Raw genomic sequence first — 26,869 nt, forward strand, 5'->3', positions numbered from 1 at the left:
AAAATTATAATATAGCATTATAAAAATTTTAATACAGTATTATAAAAACAAAATAAAAATATGTAAACAGTTCACCACAAATACCAAAAATGATATATCCATTTTAACACTGTAGAATAATGTCAGAGGTGGACAAAACCATTAAAAAGCCATTTCTAGTCCAACTCTCTTGTTCTCATGTGTGGAGAGGACATGACACACAGGGTTAAAGGGCCAGCCTCAAATCTCCCCACTCCTCATCCACCACTCTTCTTAAAATCTTTTAGTCTCATCTTTTAACAATTAAAATTAGGGGTGCCTGGGTGGCTCCGTTGGTTGAGCGTTGGCTCTTGATTTCGGTTCAGGCCATGATCTTGGGGTGTGAGACTGAGCCCCTTATTGGGCTCCGAGCTCAGCAGGGAGTCTGCTTGAGATCCTCTCACTCTCCCTCTGCAACCCCCACCGCTTGTTCTCACTCTCTCTCTCTCAAATAAATAAATCTCTAAAAAAACCAATTAAAATTAAACTTCAATGACTTTAAGACTAGAGAAGATCTGATTCCTGGTGTCATTAAAACAAAAACTGCATAGTGAATCCAGTCTTCCAGTTTTTGGGATCAACAGGCAAATTAAATAGGAGGATTTACATTCTCCTCTTACACTTGTTCTCCAATTGGAAGTTTCTTACCTTCCTGCCCTCAGGGGAGCTGAGATGCTGCCAAAGAATTGCAGTCCTTCCCTCCCCTGCCTCCCCAGGACAGTCTCACTTCCATGGTCCAGTTCTCCCCCTAGCCTGGAGCGACAGTAGCCTGGAACTAGGCCAGGAGGAGTCACCTTGGCACGACCCAAAGGCAGAGCAGGAGGTGTTACTGCCTAAACACGCTCTATAAATACCAGTAGTTACAAAGGCTATTTTAACAGTCACCTTTGTGGTATAGTCTCACCACTACTTTTGTACAAAAATAAAAATCAAAATAAAATATTTTATATAAATAGAAATAAATACCAATCAGTCTCCTAAACAGGAACACACATAGCATCACCCCGCATCTAAACAGTACATAGTACAGCAGGAGTTTCTAACAGTTACTAGCATTTAAATCTTACTCTACTAAATATTAATCGAAAAGTAAATAATTTACACTTCATAATGACAAGATAGAATCTTCAGGTCTAAAAATACATAAAGTTCTCAATGAATCAAAATATCATGAAAGAAAAAAAATATCAAAGAAGAGCTCAAAACACACTGTTAAATAAGTTATAGGTGTACAGATCATTTTAGGGAATTTATATAGCTCCTAATTGATCTTAATTATTTTCCTTTGTTTACAAATTTTATGGGTATTAAGCATAAAGCATCCACTAGAGAACATATAATACCACTTAACTAATTTCAGCAGGAGGTTATAAAAATTGGAATTAAGTGGTTTCTTTGCCTCTAGTATCTTCACCCCAATGCCTATCCAACTACCTAGTTTGCATATTTCCCTAAAATACCATCATTTGCCACGATACAAATCTTTCAGTGACTCTTTGCTGTCCAGTCAAGTTTTCTCTTCTGTTAATTGCTCGTTAATGTTTTCTGGCCACTTTTCTATCAGGCTGTCCTTTTTTTAAACTGATGTACAGAATTCTTCACAAGATAGCCAGGATATTACTGCTTTGTTCTCGATCTTTGCCCAGAGGTTTCAAACTTCAATGGGATCATATCTACCACTATTTTATGTACCTTATTTAAAAAATTCTTCTGGTAAAATATTCACCCATATTTTTTCCCTAAGTTCTGTAATTCTGCCTTTCCATGTTTAGGTCTTTAAATAGGCTGAAGTTACTTCTGATTACAGTGTCGAGTAGGGATCCAATTTCCCCCGTCTCAGGAACCAGCTGTCCCAGCACCATTTACTAGACAGCCTTTTTTTCCCCCACTTACCTGCATCACCATCTCTGTCACACAGTATGACGTAAGCAAAAGGGGAGGGTTTTCATCTGGACTCTCTATTCTGTTCTACTGGTCTGTGTATCCTTACACTGGTACACTTATCTCAAAGACTAAATTACTCTTAAAATTACATAAATAAGTACAAACAACAATATTAGCTTTTTCCTTTAAAAAATTAGACATTAGAGAGAAAGAAAAAACTAAATTGAAGAGAGCAGTTACCTTTGTGGGGAGGTAAGGAAGAAGTGAATTAGAGTACAAAGGGGGCTTCACGTGTATTTGTAATATTTTATTTCTTAAACTGCAGGGAGGGGGAACAGAAACGATGGTTTATAATGTATTTTTTAAAAACAATAATCAAAATGATACAATGACTGATCTTAAAAATTTAACCAACACTCAGGGTCAGTACAGATTCTCTTTCTCTTTCTTTAGTACTTGAAAGTACACATTAACATTCAGAATAAAGACACACACATTGTAGGATTTTTAAAATGCTCTCCAAAGCAAAGATTAGATTTCACTAGTAAGATCTTAAGCTCCAACATAGCACCTATTACTGCTGAATGAGTAGTATGAACACAAACAAGAGAGGAATTCTATTGTATTAGAAGAGCTGTATGCTTGCCCAATTGCTATGATTGCACAAAATAATAATTTAAAAATTCCTTCTCTGTTACATAGAAAACCAGGCCCAAGGCAGCAGTGGAACAAGATGCAACCTTGTTCCAGATATAATTATCAGGGCTAAGAGGAGTGCTGATTCAGACTGGGGGAGAAACCACTCTTTAATTCAAATGGGAACTGGAGCAGGGACCCTGAATAAAACATCTCAGGTCACTCCAGGAGGGAAAGGACACCTGCAAAATGCACTACGGGAGCCCCTCAGTCTATACTCTGGTAATCTTACGGTAAAGCCTCCTTTGAAATGAGTATCCACCCAACAGATCAGTGGTTTGGGGTAAGAACAGGGGCTGAAGGAGCCTGAAGAAAACTTTTAGGGTGACAGAACTGTTCTCTATCTTGATTATGGTAATGGTTATACACTCTATACACTTAAAAAGGGTTTCACTATTACAGAAATTATACTTTGTTAAAAAGGAAAAAAAAATATTCATCCCATCTGAGATCCTACCTGATGATAAATTAGAATAGTCCTTTAGACCTAAAGGAAACAATGCCAAAGATTTGGCATATGGAAATTCAGTTTATTATTTTAAGAACAGAGTAAACATGTACGTAGGAGTTCATGGAAAACAAAATAATAAAACTAGGGAACAGCATAGTGGGACAAAGATACTACCAGGCAAAAAAGACATTGCTTCCAGATACAGTATCTGAGTCTGATGAAATAAATTTTCTGAGAGAAAAATTTGAAGGCATTGATATTTTACATAATTCAATGTGGATATTTAATAGGGGTATCATATATTCTTTACTACAACACAATATTAACAGAAGAGTCACTACAACAATAAAGAGAAAGAAAACAAAAAGACACTACCCTTGAAAAAAAAAAAAAATCACCAATGACTCTCTTTTGCAACACTAAACAATTTTTCGAAAGCCCCAGGATTCTAGCACCCTAGCTCTACTCTGCTCCAAGGCTAAAAGCCAAATCACAGAGAACAAAGCAGGTCTCATTCTTCTGCCCTTTTTAAAAGTAAGCAAAGCTTTCCCAAAAGTATACTTCTCCTCATATTTTATTGATGAAAATTGTACCATATGTCTATTCCTAAACCAATCACTGGCAAGGGAAGTCCGATTACTATGGTTGGTTTAGATTAGAGATTCTCAACCCTGTTCATCCTTAAAAATCACACAGGGGCTTCTAAAAATTGCTGATACCTGAGCTCCATCCCTGAGATTCTTATTTAATAGACCCCAAGCATTTTTCAATTCCCTAGGTGCTTTTAATGTACAGTCAAGGTTGAAGACACTGAATTAGTCTACTGGGGGAAAGTATTGGAAAAGCAACCAATGGTGTCAATCCCTGAGTATCCACCTGGTTCTGAAAAATGTATCCACTTTTAAGGGGTGGAACACAAACCTATATATTTATATGTAACAACAACTCTGCCCACCAATGATTTAACCAACGGTAGGCTCCTAAAGGAAACTACACAGATTCTCTCTCCCAAGAATCGAATCACCCAAAATAATAAAATAGTATTATATTTTCTTATGATGTTAAGTATTTCTTTATGGTAAATGAGTAATACAGTTAAATAATACAAATTACTTACCTAATGTGCATCTAAGCTGAGGTTGAAGCCTAATGAAAATTTCATCTCTGACTTCATTCAGACAGGTCTCTATCTTTGCAAATATTTCTGAAGTAAGTTTTTTACAATCTCCATCTAAAAATGAAACATAGATTATCAATTTCTTATCAATCTCTATCTTTCCACAGAAAATTAAGACATTACCAAGAATGAAAGTTCATCAGAGTCAATAAATTTAGCAGAGACAAAATGGAAAAGACAAAATTTCCTTAATTCTTATTCCTCTCTCTGTGCCATATATTGCCCTAATATTCCCTCAGCCCAGTATCATTAGTTCCGACTGCATGAGCCAACATCATTGTGTTTGAGTAAATCTCAGTAAAAGCCTTTCTCATCCAAATAATCACAGGCCTAGCAAGAGATCTATGCTTTCAGATATTCTGCCTATCTCTGAAACAGCTGAAGCTATGTCTTTACATGTGATTATTACTCATGCTAGAGACAACATCTACTCATTTATTTCTTTGTATAACTTTTATTACTTCACACGAATTTGCTTCATTAAAAACTTTGCAGGTTAGTTATTACACACCAACTGAATCACGGTTTTATTAACCATTCACCTAGTGCTGGACAATTGTTTTTTTCACTATTATAAATACTATCATGATAAACATCTTTTGGGCACATACCTACCCATGTTTTTGTTCATTTCTTTAGGGTTAAAGTACTCAGAATTATTGTGTCAGAAAACCAGCCCCCATATGCATCTCACTCTAGTTATTAAGCTACAAAAGATTTCACCAAAAAAAAAAAAAAAAGATTTCACCAAAATCTCTTATAATTCATATAGCCTGATCATGCTGTTGATATGTTTTACTAGAAAAATATCTGGATTCTCCTATAATATGAAGTAAGCATTAGCCAGAATTTTTATTTGACCATGCCAAAAAAAAAGAGAAAACTTAAAATTCAAAGTCAACTTAAATGCAATTATAACCATATTATAAAAACTGTAATTATTCTGTAAAAAATTAATATGATTGAATATATAGTATGGGTGAAATAAAGAGAATTAAGAGTACACTTACTTAGTAACGTATAGAACTGCTGAATCATTTCATTGTACACCCAAAACTAATATAACACTGTATGTTAATTATGGCTCAAAAAAAAAAAAAAACCCACAAAAAATAAAGTGGCTATGCTTTATTAAAAAATTAATATAATTAAAATTAATTCAACATTCAAGTCAAAATTTGAACAAGAAATATACTCTTCTGTAATAATCAATTGAACTGTCACCTAACTCAGTATTGGGTTCCCATAATTATATAGAACAGGAATACAGAGAAGGAAAGGCAAAACAAAAATACTTATAAAAAAACTGAATTTTAGGGGCGCCTGGGTGGCTCAGTCGTTGGGTGTCTGCCTTCAGCTCGGGTCGTGATCCCAGGGTCCTGGGATCGAGCCCCGCATCGGGCTCCCTGCTCGGCGGGGGGCCTGCTTCTCCCTCTCCCACTCCCCCTGCTTGTGTTCCCTCTCTCATTGTGTCTCTCTCTGTCAAATAAATAAAATCTTTAAGAAAAACAAAAAACAAAACAAAACTGAATTTTAGGGGCGCCTGGGTGGCTCAGTCGTTGTGTCTGCCTTCGGCTCAGGTCATGGTCCCAGGGTCCTGGGATCGAGCCCTGCATCAGGCTCCCTGCTCGGCAGGAAGCCTGCTTCTCCCTCTCCCACTCCCCCTGCTTGTTCCCTCTCTTGCTGTCTCTCCCTGTCAAATAAATAATATCTTAAAAAAAACAAAAAAAAACAAAACTGAATTTTAAAACTTGCAAAAAATTCAATCTTGAAGAAACTCAAGTTGAAACAATTATTTCTCATCTAACAAAATTGTAACTTTTAAAATGTTTATACTCAAAGGTGATCTGAGTACTCTGGGATGCTTTCTTTTACATATGAAAATGGAATTACATGTTTATATAACCCTTTTGGAAAGCCATTCAGAAAGACTCTTTATATTCAAATTTTAATATCCCTTCTAGGATATAATCGGCAATGGATGGATTCAAAGGATATATGGATTCTATGTCATGGTGTTTATTCATAATTGCAAATAATAATAAGCAGCCTGAATGGTCAACAATGGGGAAAAATATATAAGATTTATATAAAAGATTGCATGACCAAAGACAAGTTGAATAAAGGTGAGGATTCTTATACTCCCAGACAGCAATACCTAAATAACCCTGGTAATTAAAATAGTGTGGTACTGACACTGGGACAGATAAAGTAACCAAGAAAACAAAAACTGAGAGTTAAGGAACAGCTGCCCACATATATGGAAGGCTATATAACAAAGGTGGCCTGGCAGATCAGTTGAGAAAAATGTGGAGCTAGGAGCTAGGAAAAACTGGTTAGGCAATAGGGGAAAAAGGGGATGACTATCACACACAAAAATTAACTTCAGCTGAATTAAAATTCATTGTCAACAACAAAACTTTGACTTTTCAGTGAAAATATAGGTGAATGACTTTCTAATCTTGGAAAGATTCCTTTTAAATGTCAGAAGTATTACTAGCTACAAGAGGAAAGATTAACAATTTCTGCGCATCAAAAGATATCTTTAAAAAAGTAAATACACAAGATACAAACTGGGAGATTTAGCAACACATATCTGACATAAAGATAGCAACAAAGACATACAGAAATTCAAACAAGTACATGGCAATAGAGCAAATAACAGTAAGACACAGACATTTCACAAAAGAGGAAACATATGATCAATTTTACACTTGAAGAGCTGTCCAACCTCTTTAAAATTTGAGAAAGGCAGAGAGGTGAGTGGCGGATGGGTTAAATAGGTGAGGGAACTAGGGAGTGCACTTGTGAGGAGTACTAGGTGATGTATGGAACTGCTGCATCACTGTACTGTATACACCTGAAACTAATATAACTGTGTTAACTGAATTAAAATAAAAACTTAAATAAAATAAAATTTGGGAAAGGCAAATCAAGACCATAAACCATTTTACATCATTCAAATAGCAAAATTCTCCAAGTGTGAAAATGACCAAGGGAGAATATATGGATCAGGGCTCTCTTACACAATGCTAATGGGAGTATTGATTGGTACAACCAGTTTGGAAAACAATTTGCCATTATCTTGTAAATCTGAACTTAGAGCCTATGATTTAAGATTTTATTTATTTGAGAGAGAGAGAGAGCCATGCACACATAAGAGGGGGAAGAGGGAGAGAGAAAATCTCAAGCAGACTCTGCGCAGAGCATGGACCCCAACACAGAGCTTTGATCCCATGACCCTGAGACCATAACCTGAGCTGAAATCAAGTTGACTTTTCAGTGAAAATATAGGTGAATGACTTTCTAATCTTGGAAAAGATTAACCAACTGAACCACCCAGGTGCCCCAGAGTCTATGATTTGATCCCATTCCTATGGTATACCCAAGAGAAACTCTATTTGAGCCCAAGAATAGTCACAGCAGCACTATTTATAATGGCAAAAAACAACTCAATGACAGGTAAATGAATAAATATACTGATATATTTACACAATGGACATCTATAGCAATGAAAAATAATGAACCACCAATACAAGCAGCTTCACAGATAAATCTTTATAAAAAGAAAATACAAAGGGGCACCTGGGTGGCTCAGTCAGTTAAGCAGCTGCCTTCAGCGTCCTGGGATCAAGTCCCACAGGGAGCCTGCTTCTCCCTCTCCCTTTGCTGCTGCTCCTGCTTATACTCTCTCTCTCAAATAAATCTTGAAAAAAAAAAAAAAAGGAAAGAAAGAAAAAAGGTCCCAGAAGACTACTGTACAATATCCTTTTTATTATGTTCAAAACAAACTAAAGTAGGCAATATATTGTTTAGCAATACATATGCAAAACAAACTATTTCAAAAAAGAAACAATAAAACACATTTCAGGTTAATTACTTTTGCAGGGGAGATGGAGAGTGGGATGGGAGGAACACATAAGTAGATTAAGTTACTGGAAATATTTTAATTCTTTTGGGTTGGGAGGTAGGTTCATAGGTATCCTATTTTATAAGAAAAAAATAATACATATCCCTCATTGTGAATAAAGATTTTTGGGAAATTGTGGAATAATGAGTGATTTGTAGCTGTATCTTTTCCATGTTATGAGACAAAACTGAACATTAACTTTTTTTCTTAAGATTTTATTTGTCAGAGAGAGAGAGAGAGAGAGAGAGGGCACAAGCAGGGGGAGTGGCAGTCAGAGGGAGAAGCAGGCTCCCTGCTGAGCAAGAAGCCCAATGGAGGGCTCGATCCTAGGACCCTGGGATCATGACCTGAGCTGATGGCAGATGCTTAACTGACTGAGCCACCCAGGCATCCCTGAACATTAACTTCTTTAAAAGTAAAAGAGAAATAAATTATTATTACCAACCTTTAATTCCATCCAACTGATTGGTGTGCAGGAGCTTATTGGCTTGATTATACTTCATAAACAACTGCCAGAACACAGAGTCCTCATTAGAGCACAGGTCAGTCACAGTGTTTTTTAACTCTTCCAAGTGCACCAATGCTGACAGAATACAATCTAACCAACAGAGAGAATTAGCGTTTGTCCATTGGACACATAAAGACTGGCAAAGCGATGTACATTTGCTCTCCAATGGCATTTCCAGTTCAGACGTGCATCCTTCATTTTGAGGAGAAATCCCTCCAGTTCCAGAAACATCAACTGTAGTAGGATATTCTTCAGCAGCCATGTCAGGATCAGCCTCCAAAATCTCATTCTGTTCCAAGAAATCAGCTGTCCTAACTGGATTCTGTGGACCACTGTGTGGTAAATCAGGTAAGTGAGATGAGGTTTCATCATATGCTTCTCCATTATGTTTGCTGTTCAAAACTTGTCCACCATCAGTAACAATATGATTTTTAGTCTTTTTGGCATTTGCTAAAAGAGGTGAATCTTTATAGTTGGTTTCCAAGAACTTTCTTTTTTGAGGCTTATTTGTAGTGTGACAATCTTCCAAATCAGGAGAAATTAAGTTATTAAGTGATTTAGAGCCCAAAGGATAGATGCACTAGAAAGAAAAAGAAAATGATAAAAACTACAAAAAATTCAAATAAGCTCAAGTTTTATAATAAAATTTCTATGTCATGAAAAATACGTATAAAATTTTAGCATCAATACAATTGTACGAATCTAAATTTAAAGGAACTAGGAATAAACAACTATTAAATAAAAATTTTGGCCCCCCAAAGCATAGTTTTCCCTAGTTAATTTGAACAATCAAGGTTTTAATCTGATCCACACTAGAGGAAGCTAAGAAGGAAAACATACATACTTTTAATAAAAAACCTAATGTTTAGTGAATTAACAAATTTCAACAATTTAAAGAAACATGCTATGATGTGTGTAATTCTTTTTGGGACAGGTACACCGCATAACATTAAAAACTGGAAAAGTATTTTCATTTTTGGGGGGAAGTATTTTCAAATAAAAAAACTGCATTAGTAATTTCTGTGTTTCTTAATTTCAAAACAATATTAATCTGAGAGCATATCAGCGTTATCAATTTTACATCCTTATTGGATCTAAGAGTCAAATTGGCCGAATTTTAACAACTTCATCAAATCTTATTACATATTAACATAATTTCAGCCAAATATCAAAAGTGTAGACAAATCACCAAAATAACCAATTTTCCCCAAGTCTGAAACCTAGGAAGATATTTTAAAAGACAAATTCAAGAAATCTAATAGACTATGTGTCCTCATTTAAAATAATGCCTTCTTCTACACAAGCCTGGTAACTGCTACCTTGGTGGCCTCTACTGAACTAAAGAACTACCCCTCCTGCTATTCACGTCCTGGCAGAGTCAGGCCTCTGCTGTACCACTCTGGGCTAAGCCATGTGACCAGCTTTGATGGGATGTTCACAAGCATGATGCATGTGGAAGCCCGATAAGCATGGGCTCATTGAGCTACTCCTTTTGGAGCCTTCCTTCTGGAACACTCCTTCTTAAAGAAGTCCCATCCATTATACTGTGAGGAGCCCAATTAGCCTCATGGAGAGACCCTCATGGAAAAGAACTGAGATCGTGGCTGACTGCCCGAGCTGAGTTCCCAGTTGGCAGCTAGCACCAACTGCCAGCTATGTGGACATTTTAGGTTTCCTAGACAACAGCAGGTGAAGTGTAAGAACCACCTGGGCAACCCACAGAATCATGAGTAATGCTAAGTCAAGCCATTAAGTTGTTTTAGTCACTAGGTTGTGAGCAACAGATACTGAAATGCACTAAATCCTCTTTTTAAGTACAGTTTCTTCTATACAAATGAACACTATACTCATAATACTGTACTTACGAAATTCTTTAGTTTAATAGGATAAGTTCTGGATTCTTCTGTTACCAACTAGTAATGCACTCACCATCAACTAACAACCTGACTCTCAACATTATACCTTGAGATTATTTCCTAAATCCTACCATTTGTCAGAAAATAGAGAACACTTTAAAACAACAATAATTTTGTATTCATAGTCATAGACCAGTATATATCCAAAAAAAAATGAAAGCAAAAAAATGAAAGACCTCAAAGAGGTATCTGCATACCCGTATTCATTACAGCATTATTCACAACAGCCTAGAGGTGAAAGCAACCCACATATCCATGAATACACAGATGGATGAAGAAAATGTGGTATACATACAATGAAATATTATTCAGCCTTAAAAAGTAAGGAAATCTGTTCACAGACTACAACATGTATAAATATTGAAGACATTATGCTAAGTAAAATAAGTTAGTCACAAAAGGACAAATACGGTATGATTCCGCTTATATGAGGTACCCAGAGGAGACAAATTCATAGAGACCAAAAGTAGAATGGTGGTTTCCAAAGCACGGGTGGAGGGGAAAAGGGGAGCTGTTATTCAGTGGGTACAGAATTTGAGTTTTTCAAGACGAGAAAGTTCAAGAGATCTGTTGCATAATAATGTGAATATACCTAACACTCCTGAACCGTACACTTAAAAATGATTAAGATGGTAAATTTCACGGGTTTTTTTAATAATTAAAAAATTTTTTAAAAACAAAAAAAATTAAAAAAATCTTTATTGATCTCAAACAGAGTCAAGATCATGGTGTCACATCCTACCAGCACCCCTACTTAATTAAAAACAATAAACAATAAAGGGCCCTGGAGCTGCAAAATTTCGTGGCCTAGATGATTTCCCCCTACATTATTTGCAAATGTCTCATCTGACTTGTCTATCTATAATTTGTGCTCCAGTCAAAGGGCCAATTTAAAATATAATTTGTCCTTGCCCCATTTTTTCTCTTTTATAAATTGTTTTCAGATTTTTATCTCTTTATACCTCGACTTTAGTATCTACTTTGTATTTATAATGAACATATGCCATTTTTGTAACTAGAAGTTTTTTAACCTGTCTTCAAAAAAAGGAAAGTCATAAAACGATAATACATAGAGTATTAATTTTTCCATCTAGCCCAACCATGCAAGAGCATTTAAAATCTAAGGCTGAAAAAATCTAATGCTGCCTCTTTCACTGATTTTTTGAGCAGCTTAAATACATTCCCGTTTTCCTATAAAACAGAAAAAGGAAAACATTGCACATTACCTTATATTTGGAAAAGTATAAGGTATGCCAAAAACAAACTATAAAAACATTTACAAAAAAAATAATTTACATTCATTTTACAAATGAAGAAAACCAAGAAAATGAGTGTTTTCTCTGACATCTTAAGACTTAAGAGCCTTATTGGGGCGCCTGGGTGGCTCAGTCGTTAAGCGTCTGCCTTCGGCTCAGGTCATGATCCCAGGGTACTGGGATCGAGCCCTGCATCGGGCTCCCTGCTCTGCGGGGGGCCTGCTTCTCCCTCTCCCACTCCCCCTGCTTGTGATCCCTCTCTCGCTGTGTCTCTCTCTGTCAAATAAATAAAATCTTTAAAAAAAAAAAAAAAGACTTAAGAGCCTTATAAATTTCATGTTTTTTCAAAAAAACTAAATAAATGTTCCAATAAAAGACTAATGGAATACTCAAAAAAAAAAGATAAAACTCCCTACACTTTGAAAAAACTTGAGTTTCAATTTATTAATTTGGAAGCAGAGTTTGAATCTTACTTCTTTTTTGAAATCAAGAAACTGCTGATTAAGAGGGGTTTCCCATGTGGTTCTTTGCAATTTGGCAAGTGAAAGCACAATGTTCAGTGGAGTTCAAATTTTACAATAAAAAAAAATTAACAAATTAACAAATTGATTCAAAGGTCTTATAGACCAGGGATCAGCAAACTTTACCTGAAAAAGGCCAGATAAATATTTTAGGCTTTTTGAGCTAGTCAAGGTCTCTTTTATAACTACTTAAATCTGCCATTATAATACAAAAACAGCCATAGACAATGCAAAAATGATTGAGTATGGCTACATTCCAATAAAATTTTTCTTATGGACACTGAAATTTGAAATTCATATAATTTTCATATATTACAAAATAGTATTCTTTTCATTTTTGCCTAATCATTTAAAAACCTAACTATCGTTCTTAGCCAGTGGGTGTCATATAAAGAGTTTGCTAACTCCTGGTGTAAACCAATCTACTTCATAAAATACACTGGGCCCTTACTGAATAGAACACTTCCTAAAAATTAGATCAATAATTACTTTAAAGTTCTTTTTTCACATCTGCAAAGTATATGCTTAAAATTCTTGGTTATATTTTTCCTCATCACTTAAAAAAAAATGCTTCAAATCTAAAAATGCAAATAAAACCTCTAACTTTAATAGCTATAACCTAATGTCCTGAGGACAGGGACTTCTTTATTATGGCAGTCCATGGTTAAAGAACTCTACTGAAATACATTGTCTGAAGAGGAGAAAAAAGTAGTTTTTTTCTAGAAAGATTTCTCTTTCCCATATTCACCACTCTACAACTGTGTTCTGAGGTAGTTAATGAGTAAACTCTCTATATGGTCTGCTGTTAGGATAAGCTGTCAAACCTCCTAACATCAAGCCTTCTCACTGTTCGATAGAGCCCACTGTCTGCTCCAGGGATAGCTCTCGAGCAATTCTGTGACACTTTCTCCTATTTTTCCCTCTCCACTGGATATAACCAGCATACAAACATGCTGTTATTTTTCCCAACTTAAAAACGTCCTCCTCCAGGTACCACCTCACATCTGTATTTCTCACTTCTTCCTCTCCAATTTTTTATCACTCACCCAAAATCTTCCTCTGCCCAATGTCTTTCTCGTCTTAGTTAACCGGCAACTCCACTCTTCCAATTATGCAAGCCAAAAATCTGGGAATCATCCTTGATTCCTCTCTCTCCTACTGTGTATCCCAATCTTTCAGCAAATCCTTTTTGGCTCTACTTTCAAAATATATAGATAATCCAACCATGTCTCATCACCTTAGCCACTATTTGCTCCCCATGGAACACTCTAATTGTCTTTCAACTAGTGTCCCCGCTTCAGGTCTTGCCCATTACATATACTTTCAACACAGGAGCCACAGTGATCTTTTTAACATGTAAATCAGATTATGTCACTCCCTGGTATGGCTCTTCATTTCAGTCACAGTAAAAGCCGAAGACTTTACAATGGCCTCTAAGGCACTACTTGGTCCAGCCTCCTCCCCATTATTTTTCTTACCCATCTTCTATTACTCTGCTTTACTTACTCAGATCCAGCTCTTCTAGTTTCCTTGCAGTAGAACAAATTTGCACAGGCAACCTCTAGTCTCTCAGGGCCTTGTATCTGCTACTCTCTGTGCCTGGAATGCTTGTCCATCTGATAGCCATATGGCTTGTTCTTCATCTCTTTCAGGTTTTTGCTCAAATGTCACTTTCTCAATGAAGAATTCCCTTCACCACTCTGGGTCCCCGGGCTTTATTTTTCCCCACAGCACCTTTCATTACCTCACACACAAAAACTATAACTTACTTATTGATATTTTTTCCCCATCTAGAACATACCCACCTTTAAAAAAAAAAAGAAAAAAAAGACTATTTGTTTATTTGGCCGAGAGACAGAGAGAGAGAGAGAGAGAGAGAGAGAGAGAGAAGCGCATGCACAAGCAGGGGGAGTGGCAGGAAGAGGGAAAGGGAGACGCAGGCTCCCTGCAGAGCAGAGGGCCAGAGCTGGGGCTCCATCCCAGGACCCTGGGATCATGACCTAAGCCGAAGGCAGATGCTTAACCAACTGAGCCACCTGGGCGCCCCCATAACCACCTTCTTGAGGGTTAGATATTTTTTGCTTTATTCATTGTATCCTAGCCTTTGGGACACTGCCAACATCGTGACACTAAAAAAAAAAAAAAAAATTATTGAATAAATGCAAAAAGAAATTTATTTCTATTTGTAGGAATGCCAGAGATTTTCTTCAAGTTACACTCAGCCAAAGTATCTATCACCAACAGTGTGATTTAGTTTAGTATTTTGCAAACTTGGATGATCATGAGACTCATCCTTAAGAGTTAAAAAATTATATAATTCTGGGTCAATTCTACTGAAATCGCATCCGGGGATGATACTCAGAAATTTTTTAAAAGTACTCCAGGTGATTCTGATGAACTGCTAGTTTACTTGGAATAAAACATATCTGAAATTAGAAGACTATATCCCAATTACAGTTCTGCAACTTTATGAAGATCTTATGTTCCTAAACCCTCTCTGATTTCTTATTCATAATGGAAATAACTACCTTGCAAAGTTTAGAGAACTAAACATGTATATGAGAGTTTCATAAATTGTCAAGTACAATAAAATGTGGAGTATTATGGAATTTAATCAGCTCCTATGTAAAAGTTGTACCACTGGGGATGTGTGGATGGCTCAGTTGGTTAAGTGACTTCAGGTCAAGTCATGATCTTGGGGTCCTGAGATATGAGTCCTGAGTAGGGCTCCCTAATCAGCAGGGAGTCTAGTTCTCCCTCTTACCCCACTCTCTTGCACGCGTGTTCTCTCTCACTCTCAAATAAGTAACTAAAATCTTTAAAAAAAAAAAAAAAAAGGTTCTACCACTGGATACACTGGATATTTAGATCCTTAAGTATATAATATTTAGAGATTAATAACTTTTCCAATAAGTTCCAAAGTTTATAAATCAAAGAGATGAAAGGATAACTACTATATTCCAACAACTAACAAGGACCCCCATAAGGTTAAAAAAAACCCATCTTGAAATGTATTTTCTCCCCTCACAAGTCTAATGATAATAAAAACAAGTATCTTCATGCACTAACTCGGGAAAAATAACAGAAAATATTTAAAACTGTATACTAGGCAGATCTAGAAACTCTGATTATGTATTAAAAATGTACAGTCTAAAAAATATAAAACGAGTACAAATTTAAACACTGAAGAAAAAAGCAAAAAGCTAAAACCTTAATACTATCTAAGATTCATACTTTACCTGCAGATCCTCACACAAAAAGATAGATTCTTGAAAACTAATTCGGTAAGTCTTTAAGGCTTTTAACTTTCCCTTCTCTCTACAAGCAGGGCAATACCCATCTGACGGGACTTTAGCTGAATCATAATTCTAAAAAAGAAATAAAGTAAATTAAAATATAGACATTCCAGACTGTATCAAATTACAAAAAGTTAAATGGAAAAGTAACCCAGAAAAAAAATACAATTTTCACCTGGAAGTGTCCTGGCTAGATATTTTAAACATGGCAAATAAAAGAAATGCATATACACTTTAAATATAGCTATTATTCCAAAAAGAATGTATTACAGTTTTAAATACTAAGTTTTAAGTGTTAAAAATAGCATCAGTTTTATTTGCAAGAAAAAAAGTAATGTCAACTACCAGGGAAAATGTATGTTCCACATTTTCTGAGAATAATAAACCACAAGGTCTATGTTTTATTTCTACTTTCACATATCAATAAAACACAGAGAGGTAAATACATTAAAATAATCTTTCGCCATTGCTGTAAGATTTCCGTGGAAGATATAAATTTTTAGAAGTTAATTGGTAAATTAAAACCAAATTTAAGTCTCATAAAAAGGAGGAAAAAAACCAACTTTGCACTGAGGCAAAAAATAAGTTCACTAACTTTTCCCAAATACCCCACCATGTGGAGTGAAGATATCCCTATATCAGTCCCTGGTCCAATCACTGGCAAACCATTTCCAATCTTCGGGGAATCCATCATTCCGAGTCATTGGCTAATTTATGTCACTTGAAACATGTCAATATCACTAAGGATTTTTCAATGAACCCTGGAAAAAAAAAAGTCAATAGACAATTAAATAAAAATCCTGTTTACTTTGAAAAAGAGCTATGCTATCTCATAAGATTATATACATCAAGTATATTTTGAAACTACATGTCCCAAGATAAACATATTCTAAAATTGTAATCTTGAAGCGAAAACAAATTACCTATATTTACTTGTAAACCTAGCAAATTTGCTGGAAGAGGGCAGATTGGCAAGAGGACCAAGTTTCAGACTCATTTGTAAGCAAATTTATTAGAACTTGTAAGAGAGATAAACTATTATTTAAATAACAAATTATATTGACCAGAGTTTAAAAACCCAAGTTTTTAGGGTCTATGCATAATCTGAAACAAGTATGTCAGCATTATACTAAGAATGTATTTTAAAGACCCCAGATCTATTGTGCCATTGCTCGACAGGGACAAAAGAACCCCATACATTTCTACTGCTTTCAACCACCAAGGTCATCAAGAGAATAATGCTATTTTTTTTTTAAATTTCCAACAATATGCTATTTTGTAATAAATGAACTGTACCAAACAAAAATATAAACACTATAATAGTACAAATTACACATGTAACAAGTTTGTTTTGAGTGTAATCCCATGGAATAGAATCACATTCAGTAAAGTCAAAATTATAAGACTGGAGCTCAGTATAAGGAAAAATTACTAAAAGTAGTTTAGGTATGGATTTAAAATATAGGGAAACCAGATACAAAAGACCTTAAAGCAGAGTAAATCACCACTTATGGGGTGTTGTAAAATAATTTCAAGCAAAAATCTTTCCCAAATCTAAGAATTTCTATAACAACCACCTCCTGGGAAACCGTGGCTTACAGCTTCACTTTAAAAACCAGTTATGCTATTCTGTTCCAGATGTATAAACTTTACACATCTTTTAAGACAAGGAATAATTTCAAAAATAAAAATGCTTCTAAGAAAAGTATAAGTGAATCTCAAATTCCTGAAGAAATATTGCTAAGGCAGGACTTCTGAACTACAGCACTATAGACATTTTGGGCCAGACAATTCTTTGCTGTGAGGGCTGTCTTGCACATTGTAGGATGTTTAGCAGCATCCCTGACTTCTACCTACTAGATAGTGAGTGCCACTGGCACTCCTCGGTTGTGAGAACCAAAAAAGTCTCCAGACATTGCCAAATGACCCCTGGGAAGCAAAACTGCCCCACTGAGAACCACTGACAAAAAGATAAAAATAAGTTTGGTGCTAACTTTTACTTCTTCAGCTCCTCACAGACAACACCAATTTATTTTTGGCTGGCTCTATTTATAATATACTTACAAAAGAGAACTATACAGGAAAGAGTCAAAATGCTTATAGTTCCAGAGTGGCTAAAAGCATGGGCTTTACAACTGCACATCTGGGTTCAGAAATTTTAACACTGGTTTGTACTAAGAATTAAATACATGTAATATGCTTAGCACCTGAACGGACAGTAAATTTTAACTACTATTCATTTGGTGCTAGTTTTATACTTCACTCTATGTAGAAAATACGCTGCACATCTTGTATTATTCTGCAGTATTCTCAAAAGAAAAACTGGTACCCTATATACCTTGAATAAGATGTTTTTGATGAAAATTTCCATCTGCCTGAGGGATCTAGAAAACTTTTTTGGCCTGTTCTCTCTCTCTCAATTATAAAAGTAAAACATAAGAAGCCTTCAAATCTGCTCTGATCCTGATCCCAGGAGCCAACATTTCAATGGGGAAAGCAGATAGGCCGGTGGTAGAAATTCTAAATATGCAAAACCCCACAAAAGAAAATTCATTTAAAAAAATACCAGAGGTGAGCTATCCAGGTCTTCCAAAATTAATTAACTTTGTCTTCTATACAAAACCCTGGGGTGATTCTCACAAGTTAATTGCCCTCAATGATCATCTTCACTGTTCTCCCTACCAACCTAACCTGCTCCTCTTTCTTGCATCTCACCTGTATTTTGGTATCTTCATCTTTCCAAACACACTAGAAAATTTGAGTGATCCTCGCAACTTTCACTTCCCACTTCTTCATGCAGTAAGTGTCACCAAATTCTGTGGACAGTTCTTTGGAAGCCTCAAATCCCCACCTCTCCAACCCGTCCCCTCTCTGTAACACTGCCGAAGTGACGCTTGTATAAAACAAGTCTCAGTCTGTCACGGCTCAGCTTAAAATCATCTATTTACACCTTACCTGAAGGTAGTACTACGACCTAAAGCTAATTGCACTTGAGACCAACCTGGTTTTCCAATCTTACCCTCCTCTACTCCACTTCACCCTCAGCACCTTTCTTCTGACGCCCTCTTTTCAGTACTTCTGTGAGTCACTGATATTCCCGGTCCCCGAATGTGAATTACTTAGCCCCGTATGAACGCAGTTACAGCACAATGAATGTGTAAAGGTTGCCCTGGGAATGACGAAAGATATGCAGTTAAGCTTGTTTCACAGTCCCGTGTGCACAGGGGGGAAACCCAGAGAACGAGCTGCTCCGAGAAGAGCCTTAAACTTGAGTTTGCCCCCCAAGACCAAGCGGGCTCAGCACATAAATTGTCAAAGATAAGGCCACAGCGGACTTAAAGCCGAGGAATGGGGTCGGCTTTGGGCGCCCGGCCCTTCCTGGTACCAAACCCAGCCCTCCAGAATCAGAGACGCACAGGACCAAGACATCTCAGTTTCTAAAACCAACCTTGGAAAGCCGAGGAGGAGCAGGGTTCCGTTAACCCTCCCCATCTCCACGCTCTTCGGAAGAGCGAAAAACAACTCTGGTTTCTCTTCAGCATTTACCTCTCTGAGCCAAAACGAATCAGTAACTCTATTTCTATACCTCAATCACCAACCCTCCCACCCGAGTCCAGTCCCAGCCCCTTTCCTCTCCCAGGGTAGCCCACCTTTCTGTGCGCCGACTACCCCACAGGCAGTCCCTTTTCCCCAGCTCTGTCCGTCTTCCCGATTAGAGGAGCCGGTGGAAACTATTTCCTCTCCTCCCTTACCTGCCGCCTGCACTCCCCTTCTTCGCACCGGGTCGCTCCGAACTCCTGTTTCAGGCTGGGTCCACACTACACCACGCAACGTTCAACCCACGTTCCCCTCGGCCTGCTCCTCCCCCACCGGCCTCTCCGCTAGAAAAGCAGGTTCCTGTTCGAGTCCGCGGCAAAAGAGTTCCCCTTCCTGTTCGGCGCGGGGCCTGAAGGGACGTCAGCGTGGCGGGGAAGGCGAAAACAGGAGCACTTCCGACGGCCTCTGCAGAGGCGTGGCTGTCCGCCCGGCTGTCGCAGCCGCAGTTTCAGCTGCGGCGACGGCTAGGGGCGGGGCCGGTGGCTGCCGAGCCCGGCATCTGTGAGTGGCTGGGTTTGGGGAGGCGACGTTTCTGGAAGCTGCTGGAAAGCGCTCGAGTGGCGGAGGTGACGCCGGCGGCTAGGGGGTGGGGCGTGATTAAAACTAGTGCGCGTCCGACAGCGGAGGGATTACGCTGAGGAAAGAGACTGGTGCGCACCTCGTTGCGCCCTGGCCCGCGCGAGCCCGGGTCGGAAGTCGACGCGGCGGAGAGTGACCTGGGTGGGTGGGTGGTTGGGCGAGGGAAGGGCTCCCTAGCCTGTAGAGGCGGGGGGTGCAATGGAAGCCCTCGGCCGGCGCGTCTTTGCAGCGCTGCGGCCTCCACGACGATTGTGGGTCGCGCAAGGCCCCCGTAGTCCGCTCTCCTAAAGCCTCGGTGAGAGCCGAGCAGCCACAGAGTGTGTGTTCACAAAGGGTCACCACACACGGAGCTGCCCCTCCCTGTCTCCCTAAACCCCATCTGCGAGGCCAGGGGCTTTTCTGCCAGGATTCTGGGGTGTTTCTCCTCCTTTCCTCCCTCCCAGATCTTCTAACGGTAAGGGGAGTAGCCAAAACACAGGGACTTTGCTATCCACGACCCGTTTTTACTAGTCAGCAGCCGAGCTGTCCCTGCTGCGCTCATTTCAGCTGCCCTGCCTTGTTTTAAGAGAAAGGGGGAGTTCTCATGTAGTTGATAAGTTTGAGGCTCTGCTTTCGTAGGAAGGTCATGTGGTTTAAGGGACATCGTGACCGCGTGTGCTATTTCTGAATTGCATTCTGAATCTTGGGGCAGCATATTCTAGAAGTCCTTTGGTCGCTTGGTTCTATGTCCTAGAGTAATATGTAGTTTCTGACCATTTCTTTTTACAGAGTAACCACCGTTGGCATTTTGGACTGTGGGGTATTTTTAGTGGTCTCAAACTAAATAACTATATTCTGGACTAATGCTGGTAATTTTGATAGGGCGGTATAGAGGAAACAAGTCCCATATACCAAGAAATTCCTCAGTAAAAAGGATTTTAGTTTTCTGTACTTAGGAATGCATATGGCCAAGAAATCCAATAAGCAGTTTGTTTTGTTTTTCTCCAGACAGAAAACCAGGCTGGTTAGTTTTTGTTTACCTTTTTTGTTGTACTCGATTATTAATATACTGGTATATTTGTTGTAAGATCCAACTAGTTTTTATAAGTGAATTATGAAATTATGAAAATATGAGAACCTAGTATTTCAACCTTGAAATAATAGCCAGACTCAGAGTTTTTCTTGTTCACCATTGCTATTTCAATTTTTAGGATGGAATACACTATTTTTTTTTGTAATAAATGCTTGCTGAATTGTTAACTTCGTAAGTTGAACAAAATAATTGATTCAGTTAAAATTGTACTTAAAATTTTAAGATTGAAAAATCAACATCGCCAGACTGAACTATATCAATGAAACGTTGTTTGTAAAGTTGATTTACAGTCTTTTAGTGCAAATTTGATTTTTTGCCAGGAAAAAAATATGTAATAGTAACAGAAACAAAATGGATGTGGGGCTTGGGTTGTGGAAAGAAAAGAGGATTTTAGTGTATGCTGTGTTTTGACTCCAGAGCTTTTCTCTCTTGTAAAAAGTAGAAAAAGTTTGGAAGACTTTATAAGATAAAAAGAATGATGATAATATAGGAGAGTCAATTAGAAGAGGTTGACTAGAAAGTCTCTTTTCATTTATATTAAAGTAGCGGTCACAGGTTGAAAAAAATTGAATACATAAATGCTTTTTCTTTACCAATATATTTAGAATGACTCTTTCTATGTACACTGCTCCCAGAAAGTGCAGTTACCTTACAGGAGAATTAAAGCAATCTTGCTGTCAGCAGTGTGGGACAGAAGTTTTATTTACCTGTTTCTAATTAAAAACTAACACAATCTAGGGGCGCCTGGGTGGCTCAGTTGTTAAGCGCCTGCCTTCGGTTCAGGTCATGATCCCAGGATCCTGGGATCGGGCCCCGCATTGGGCTCCCTGCTCCGGGGGGGGGGGGGGGGGGGGGAAGCCTGCTTCTCCCTCTCCCACTCCCCCTGCTTGTGTTCCTTCTCTCACTGTGTCTCTCTCTGTCAAATAAATAAATAAAATCTTTGAAAAAAAATAATAAAAAATAAATAAAAACTAACACAATCTAATCAAAGGGAGCTTTTATTAAATTAATGAACAGCTACAATAAGAATATAATGTACAATTAGGATTTTCTTTCTTTCATTTTTTTATTTTTTCTTCTCATAGTGTCGGGGGTTTTGTCCTGTCTGCTAGGTTGGATTTCTTAATCATAAGCCAAGTCTTTAGCCCAAACCTGGATGTAAAAGCTGTCTGCTATGATAGGTTGTTCTGATCTCATCAAAATGATGAGAGCTAAAGTGACTAACCATATTTTTTAACAGCACTTTTGTGAGTACAGTCTATATAATCTTATTTAATTCCAACATTCAGGAGGCTTTGCAAACCAAAAAGTTAAAATTGGAGACAAAATTCATTTGGTAATATGACCTGAGCAAATGAGAAATTATATATAATTTTTATCCCATATGTTTTGCTGAAGAAATATTTATGTTTGATTATGGGGTGCTGCCCTTGGCCACTGGTATGGGAGGTGTTACATAATGGTTTTTGTACCTTGTAACATTTTTAAATTTCAAGAAATTATTATAATTATTTCTTTTTTTTATAAGGTTTATGTATTTATTTGTTAGCGAGAGAGAGAGAACGAGAGCTCACAAGCAGGGGAAGTGGCAGGCAGACGGAAAAGCAGGCTCCCCACTGAGCAAGGAGCCTGATGCAGGGACTCCATCCCAGGGTCCTGGGATCGTGACCTGAGTGGAAGGCAGAGGCTTAACCGGCTGAGCCACCCACGTGTCCCAAGAAATTATTATTTTTAAACCACATCCAGACTCTGGGTTTTGGTTAAGGAATGTGAACTTATATTAATATTTTTGGCAGTACACTTGCGCTAGGCATTTGCATATTTAGAAAATTAAGACACTTTAGTTCTTGCCCTCAGTGAATTCAGTTGAGATAGGATAGAAAAAAGTACATTTATCATATTGTAATACGTGCAGTCACATATTTGTAAGTATAGCCACATCAAGGCCACGCAAGGAATTAGGAGCCTCAGGATTTGAGGTTATTTCATACTTTAGACTCTAAGCTTTAGACGGAACATGACAGCCTAAACTTGTTTGTGTTTTGCCCATACAAAATGAGAAAACAATATGATAAAGAAGAGTCATAGAGGCATAGAGTAGATACTGGAATATGTGATTTCTAATCCTCTTTTGCTGTGTGACCTTACATGAGTCACATAATTTTCAAGGCCTTGGTTTATAGATCTAAAAAGTCAGAAGTCTGGAATAGTCACCATTCTGATATTCTACCTGCAGATATTTATCCTCAGAACTATGCCTACTTTTTGTAAATGTTTTCCATTAAGAACCTGATGCTATTCCATCTCAAACTACTTTATTGCCAATCTAAATTTTGTGTTTTCTTTTGGATTAGGTAATACATTCACATGGTTCAAAATTCAAAAGGTAAAAAAGTATGCAATGAAAAGTTTTCGTTCTACTCCTGCCCCTTAGCCACCCAGTTCCTTGCCTAGGAAGCAACCGATGCTAACAGTTTCCTTGTATATTTTTCCAAAAAACTTTTACATGTATATAAGCAAATAAATACTACACATATTTTATTTTTTGCCCTTTTTTACATAGATGGTACTATGTACAGTTTATGTACCTTATTTTTTTCATTTATCTTAGAAGTTCTTTGTCATATAAGGTTCCTTTTTCATTTTTATGGCAGCATAATATTCCATTGTATGATGTGTCACTTCATTAGTCCTCTCCTTCTGGACATTTAGATTTTTTCCTGGTCTTTATTAAAAGCATTATACAATGAATAACTTTGTACATTTCTCATGTTCCATATATGTGAATGTCTTTTCCCTAAACAGTGGCACAGCTCTATTGGGATGGTGACATAGTTGATAAAACTATGTCATTTATGTTTTTATGTTAGTTACCAATAAGAAAAAATTGATGGCTCACGGTCTCAACAGTGTATTCCCAGGGTTCCATCAACTTTGACTTGTGTGCTCTCTGTGCCAGAATAGTACAGTGGTAGAGTGGAGTCAATACCCTATATGATTCTAAAGCTCAGCATACAAAATAAATCACATCATCTGAATGGCTGTTTCTTTATTTGAGCCCTAGATGAAGCAAGTGGATATATGTAGAAACCTTGTCCTAAACGAACAAATAAGTGTATATGTATATATATAAGTATATATAAATAAGTATGTAAATCTTTAAACCCTAAAATCCTGCAGCAGAGCAAGATTTTCAATGAGGCTCATAAAAATGGAGACTAATTGATGTAACAGCATATTTATGTCTTTCAGCGCATGCTTACTCCTGGACTTACATGCATTGAGTACTATTTAAATTGATATTTTTCTGTTAAACTTCTTTGCCAAGCACATACAGTTGACTTTATATAAGATACAACTTTCATGTATTCCCACTTTACCAATAAGACTAAACATAAAAGTAAACAATTGACCCGAATTTGCGTGACAAAGTGGCAGACCTGGGCCTAGAACCTATATCCTCTAATTTCTAATGTAGGGCTTTTTCCAGTATAGCACATGCTCACATAATTTCACATGTAGCTGTAGCAGTAGATCTGAGAATGCCCAGTGGTTAGTGCTTTCGGTCCCCCTTCTCTGCCTAGGCTCTAGAGCAACCTAGAGTTCAGAAAGCAGCAGGGCGTTTTTCTGAAGAAAAGAACATTCTATAAGTATTATTGAAGTAATTACACAACATGTTGATTAGCATCAGGAGGACTCCAAATCAAAAAATTAAAGCTGATCTACAGAAACACTCTTCTTTCCTAATTGGGACACAGTTGTCATTTGGAGATGAATTTATCAGTCATAAGGACTGGAGGGAAATTAGGATTATTTGGAAACAATCTGACATTTCCCAGAGTTCATGCCATTTTTTAATTTAGCCAGGAAAATCTGTACCATTAGAAAAGGAGAAGTGATAGAAACAACTGCAAAAGAATTGATAAATAGAAGAATGGAGAATGTGCTATAGTAACTGTATTCCCCTGAAGCTGGCGTTGTGGCATATGACCACCACCCCTGCTTTAGGGCCTTAATTCTGGGGCTGTTCCCCTTTTCCTTGCATATTTGACTCTTACCCTTCAAGTGTCAGCCTCAGTTTCTCTTGTCAAGCTGCCCACCCTATCTGAGCGGCCCTCTACCTGCCACCATTACTCTTAATTCCTTATTATCACCTGCTGTTTGTTTTCTTCATTGTGTGTGTGTGTGTGTGTGTGTGTGTGTGTGTGTGTGTGTGTGGTCTGTCTCTACTAAGTTGTGAGCTCTGTGAGGGCAAGGACTACATCTGTTTTGTTCCCTGTTACGTAGACATTCCCTAATACATAATACATATTTGTTGATCAATGAACGATCTTCATGGTTCCCAATTCATATGGATGACAAAACCTACTCTTAAAATGGAATGTTTTCAATGGTATATTTCCCCATGTTTTTATATTCAGCGGTTTTTTTTGGGAGATGTATAAGTAATTTATATGCTCATCTTACTGAGAAAAATATTGTCAACAAGCTTTTATTGAATATGCAAAGCACTATGCTAAATGCTGGCTGAATACAAAGGTGAATAATGCATAATCCTTATTCCTAAAGAAAAGTAGAAACATTTGCAAACAAATAGTTTTTATACAAAGGAAAAGTGAAAGAAATACTAAATAGAGATGTGCAAGAAATACTCAGTAGCAACAATGAAGAAAAATGGTTAATTTTAATTACAGGAAGAGCCTCACAGAGTTGAATTTTGACTTTGGTCTTAAAGATACAAAAATAGTTGAAGTGAATAGGGATAAGTAAATGTTTAGCTTCACTTTTTAGAAAGTCTTTAAAATAGTAATATTTATCATAAAGAACTCTTATAAAACATTGTCATAAGGCAATCTTTAAAAATTTCCGTAATAAATAAAATTACTCTGGCCTTAAACATTATACTTCTAAATTGAGACTAACTTTAAAATTAATTTGACTATTTTTGACTAGGTTGGTGTTTTCCAACTAGTTGCTAAGTCATCGGTTCAATCTAATAATTAGATTCTGATTGCTGATTGCAGTTAACAGTTATTAAACTAATCAATTAAGGGGCGCCTGGGTGGCTGTCGTTAAGCGTCTGCCTTCGGCTCAGGTCATGATCCCAGGGTCCTGGGATCGAGCCCCGCATCGGGCTCCCTGTTCAGCGGGAGGCCTGCTTCGCCCTCTCCCACTCCCCCTGCTTGTGTTCCCTCTCTCACTGTGTCTCTCTCTGTCAAATGAATAAATAAAATCTTTAAAAAAAAAAAAAAAGATAGAAAAATAGTTGAATAGGGTAAGTAAATATTTAGCTTCACTTTTTAGAAAGTCTTTAAAATAGTAATATTTATCATAAAGAACTCTTATAAAACATTGTCATAAGGCAATCTTTAAAAATTTCAGTAATAAAATTACTCTGGCCTTAAACATTATACTTCTAAATTGAGACTAACTTTAAAATTAATTTGACTATTTTTGACTAGGTTGGTGTTTTCCAACTAGTTGCTAAGTCATCGGTTCAATCTAATAATTGGATTCTGATTGCTGATTGCAGTTAGCAGTTATTAAACTAATCAATTAAGGGGCGCCTGGGTGGCTCAGTCGTTAAGCGGCTGCCTTCAGTTCAGGTCATGATCCCAGAGTCCTGGGATTGAGCCCCGCATCAGGCTTCCTGCTCGGCAGGAAGCCTGCTTCTCTCTCTCCCACTCCCCCTGCTTGTGTTCTCTCTCTCGCTATGTAGCTCTCTGTCAAATAAAATCTTTAAAAAAAAAAAAAAACTAATCAAGACAAAACTCTTGATTTTTTCTTTTTTTTTTTTTAAGTGATTTTTAAGCCATTGTGGTCTTTAATGTATGGTTCTTTGACCACACCACGAGTTAAAATGTAGACCATTTTTTGATGGTGTAATTTGATTTCTTTTATAAGTTTACTATTGCTTTCCTATTCTTTTGAGTTTTCCTAAGCAATAGACTCTCTCTCCCCTTTTCCCTAATAAAAAAAAGAAAGAAG

General features: G+C 37.3%; 2 protein-coding genes across 4 annotated transcripts in view; one reads left to right on the forward strand and one right to left on the reverse strand.

Moving 5' to 3' along the window:
* The window catches only part of USPL1 (ubiquitin specific peptidase like 1), a 33,507-nt gene extending 13,936 nt beyond the window's left edge, over positions 1–19,571 (reverse strand). The window contains exons 1-5 of one of the 2 annotated variants that reach the window (XM_036099662.2): positions 19,386–19,571; positions 16,229–16,394; positions 15,577–15,705; positions 8,582–9,224; positions 4,167–4,280 (exon numbers count right to left, since the gene is read on the reverse strand). In XM_036099662.2, the coding sequence (XP_035955555.1) occupies positions 4,167–4,280; positions 8,582–9,224; positions 15,577–15,705; positions 16,229–16,327 (985 nt within the window). In that variant the 5' untranslated portion in view covers positions 16,328–16,394; positions 19,386–19,571. The other variant, XM_078070504.1, reaches the window with a different exon arrangement.
* A 485-nt stretch (positions 19,572–20,056) lies between these two features.
* The window catches only part of HMGB1 (high mobility group box 1), a 125,831-nt gene continuing 119,018 nt past the window's right edge, over positions 20,057–26,869 (forward strand). For both annotated transcript variants that reach the window (XM_036099668.2, XM_078070505.1), the window contains exon 1: positions 20,057–20,263. The gene's annotated coding sequence lies outside the window, so the exon portion shown is untranslated. The remainder of the gene's footprint in view (positions 20,264–26,869) is intronic.

Source organism: Halichoerus grypus, chromosome 4 (genome assembly GCF_964656455.1).
Source record: "Halichoerus grypus chromosome 4, mHalGry1.hap1.1, whole genome shotgun sequence".
NCBI classification, from domain to species: domain Eukaryota; kingdom Metazoa; phylum Chordata; class Mammalia; order Carnivora; family Phocidae; genus Halichoerus; species Halichoerus grypus.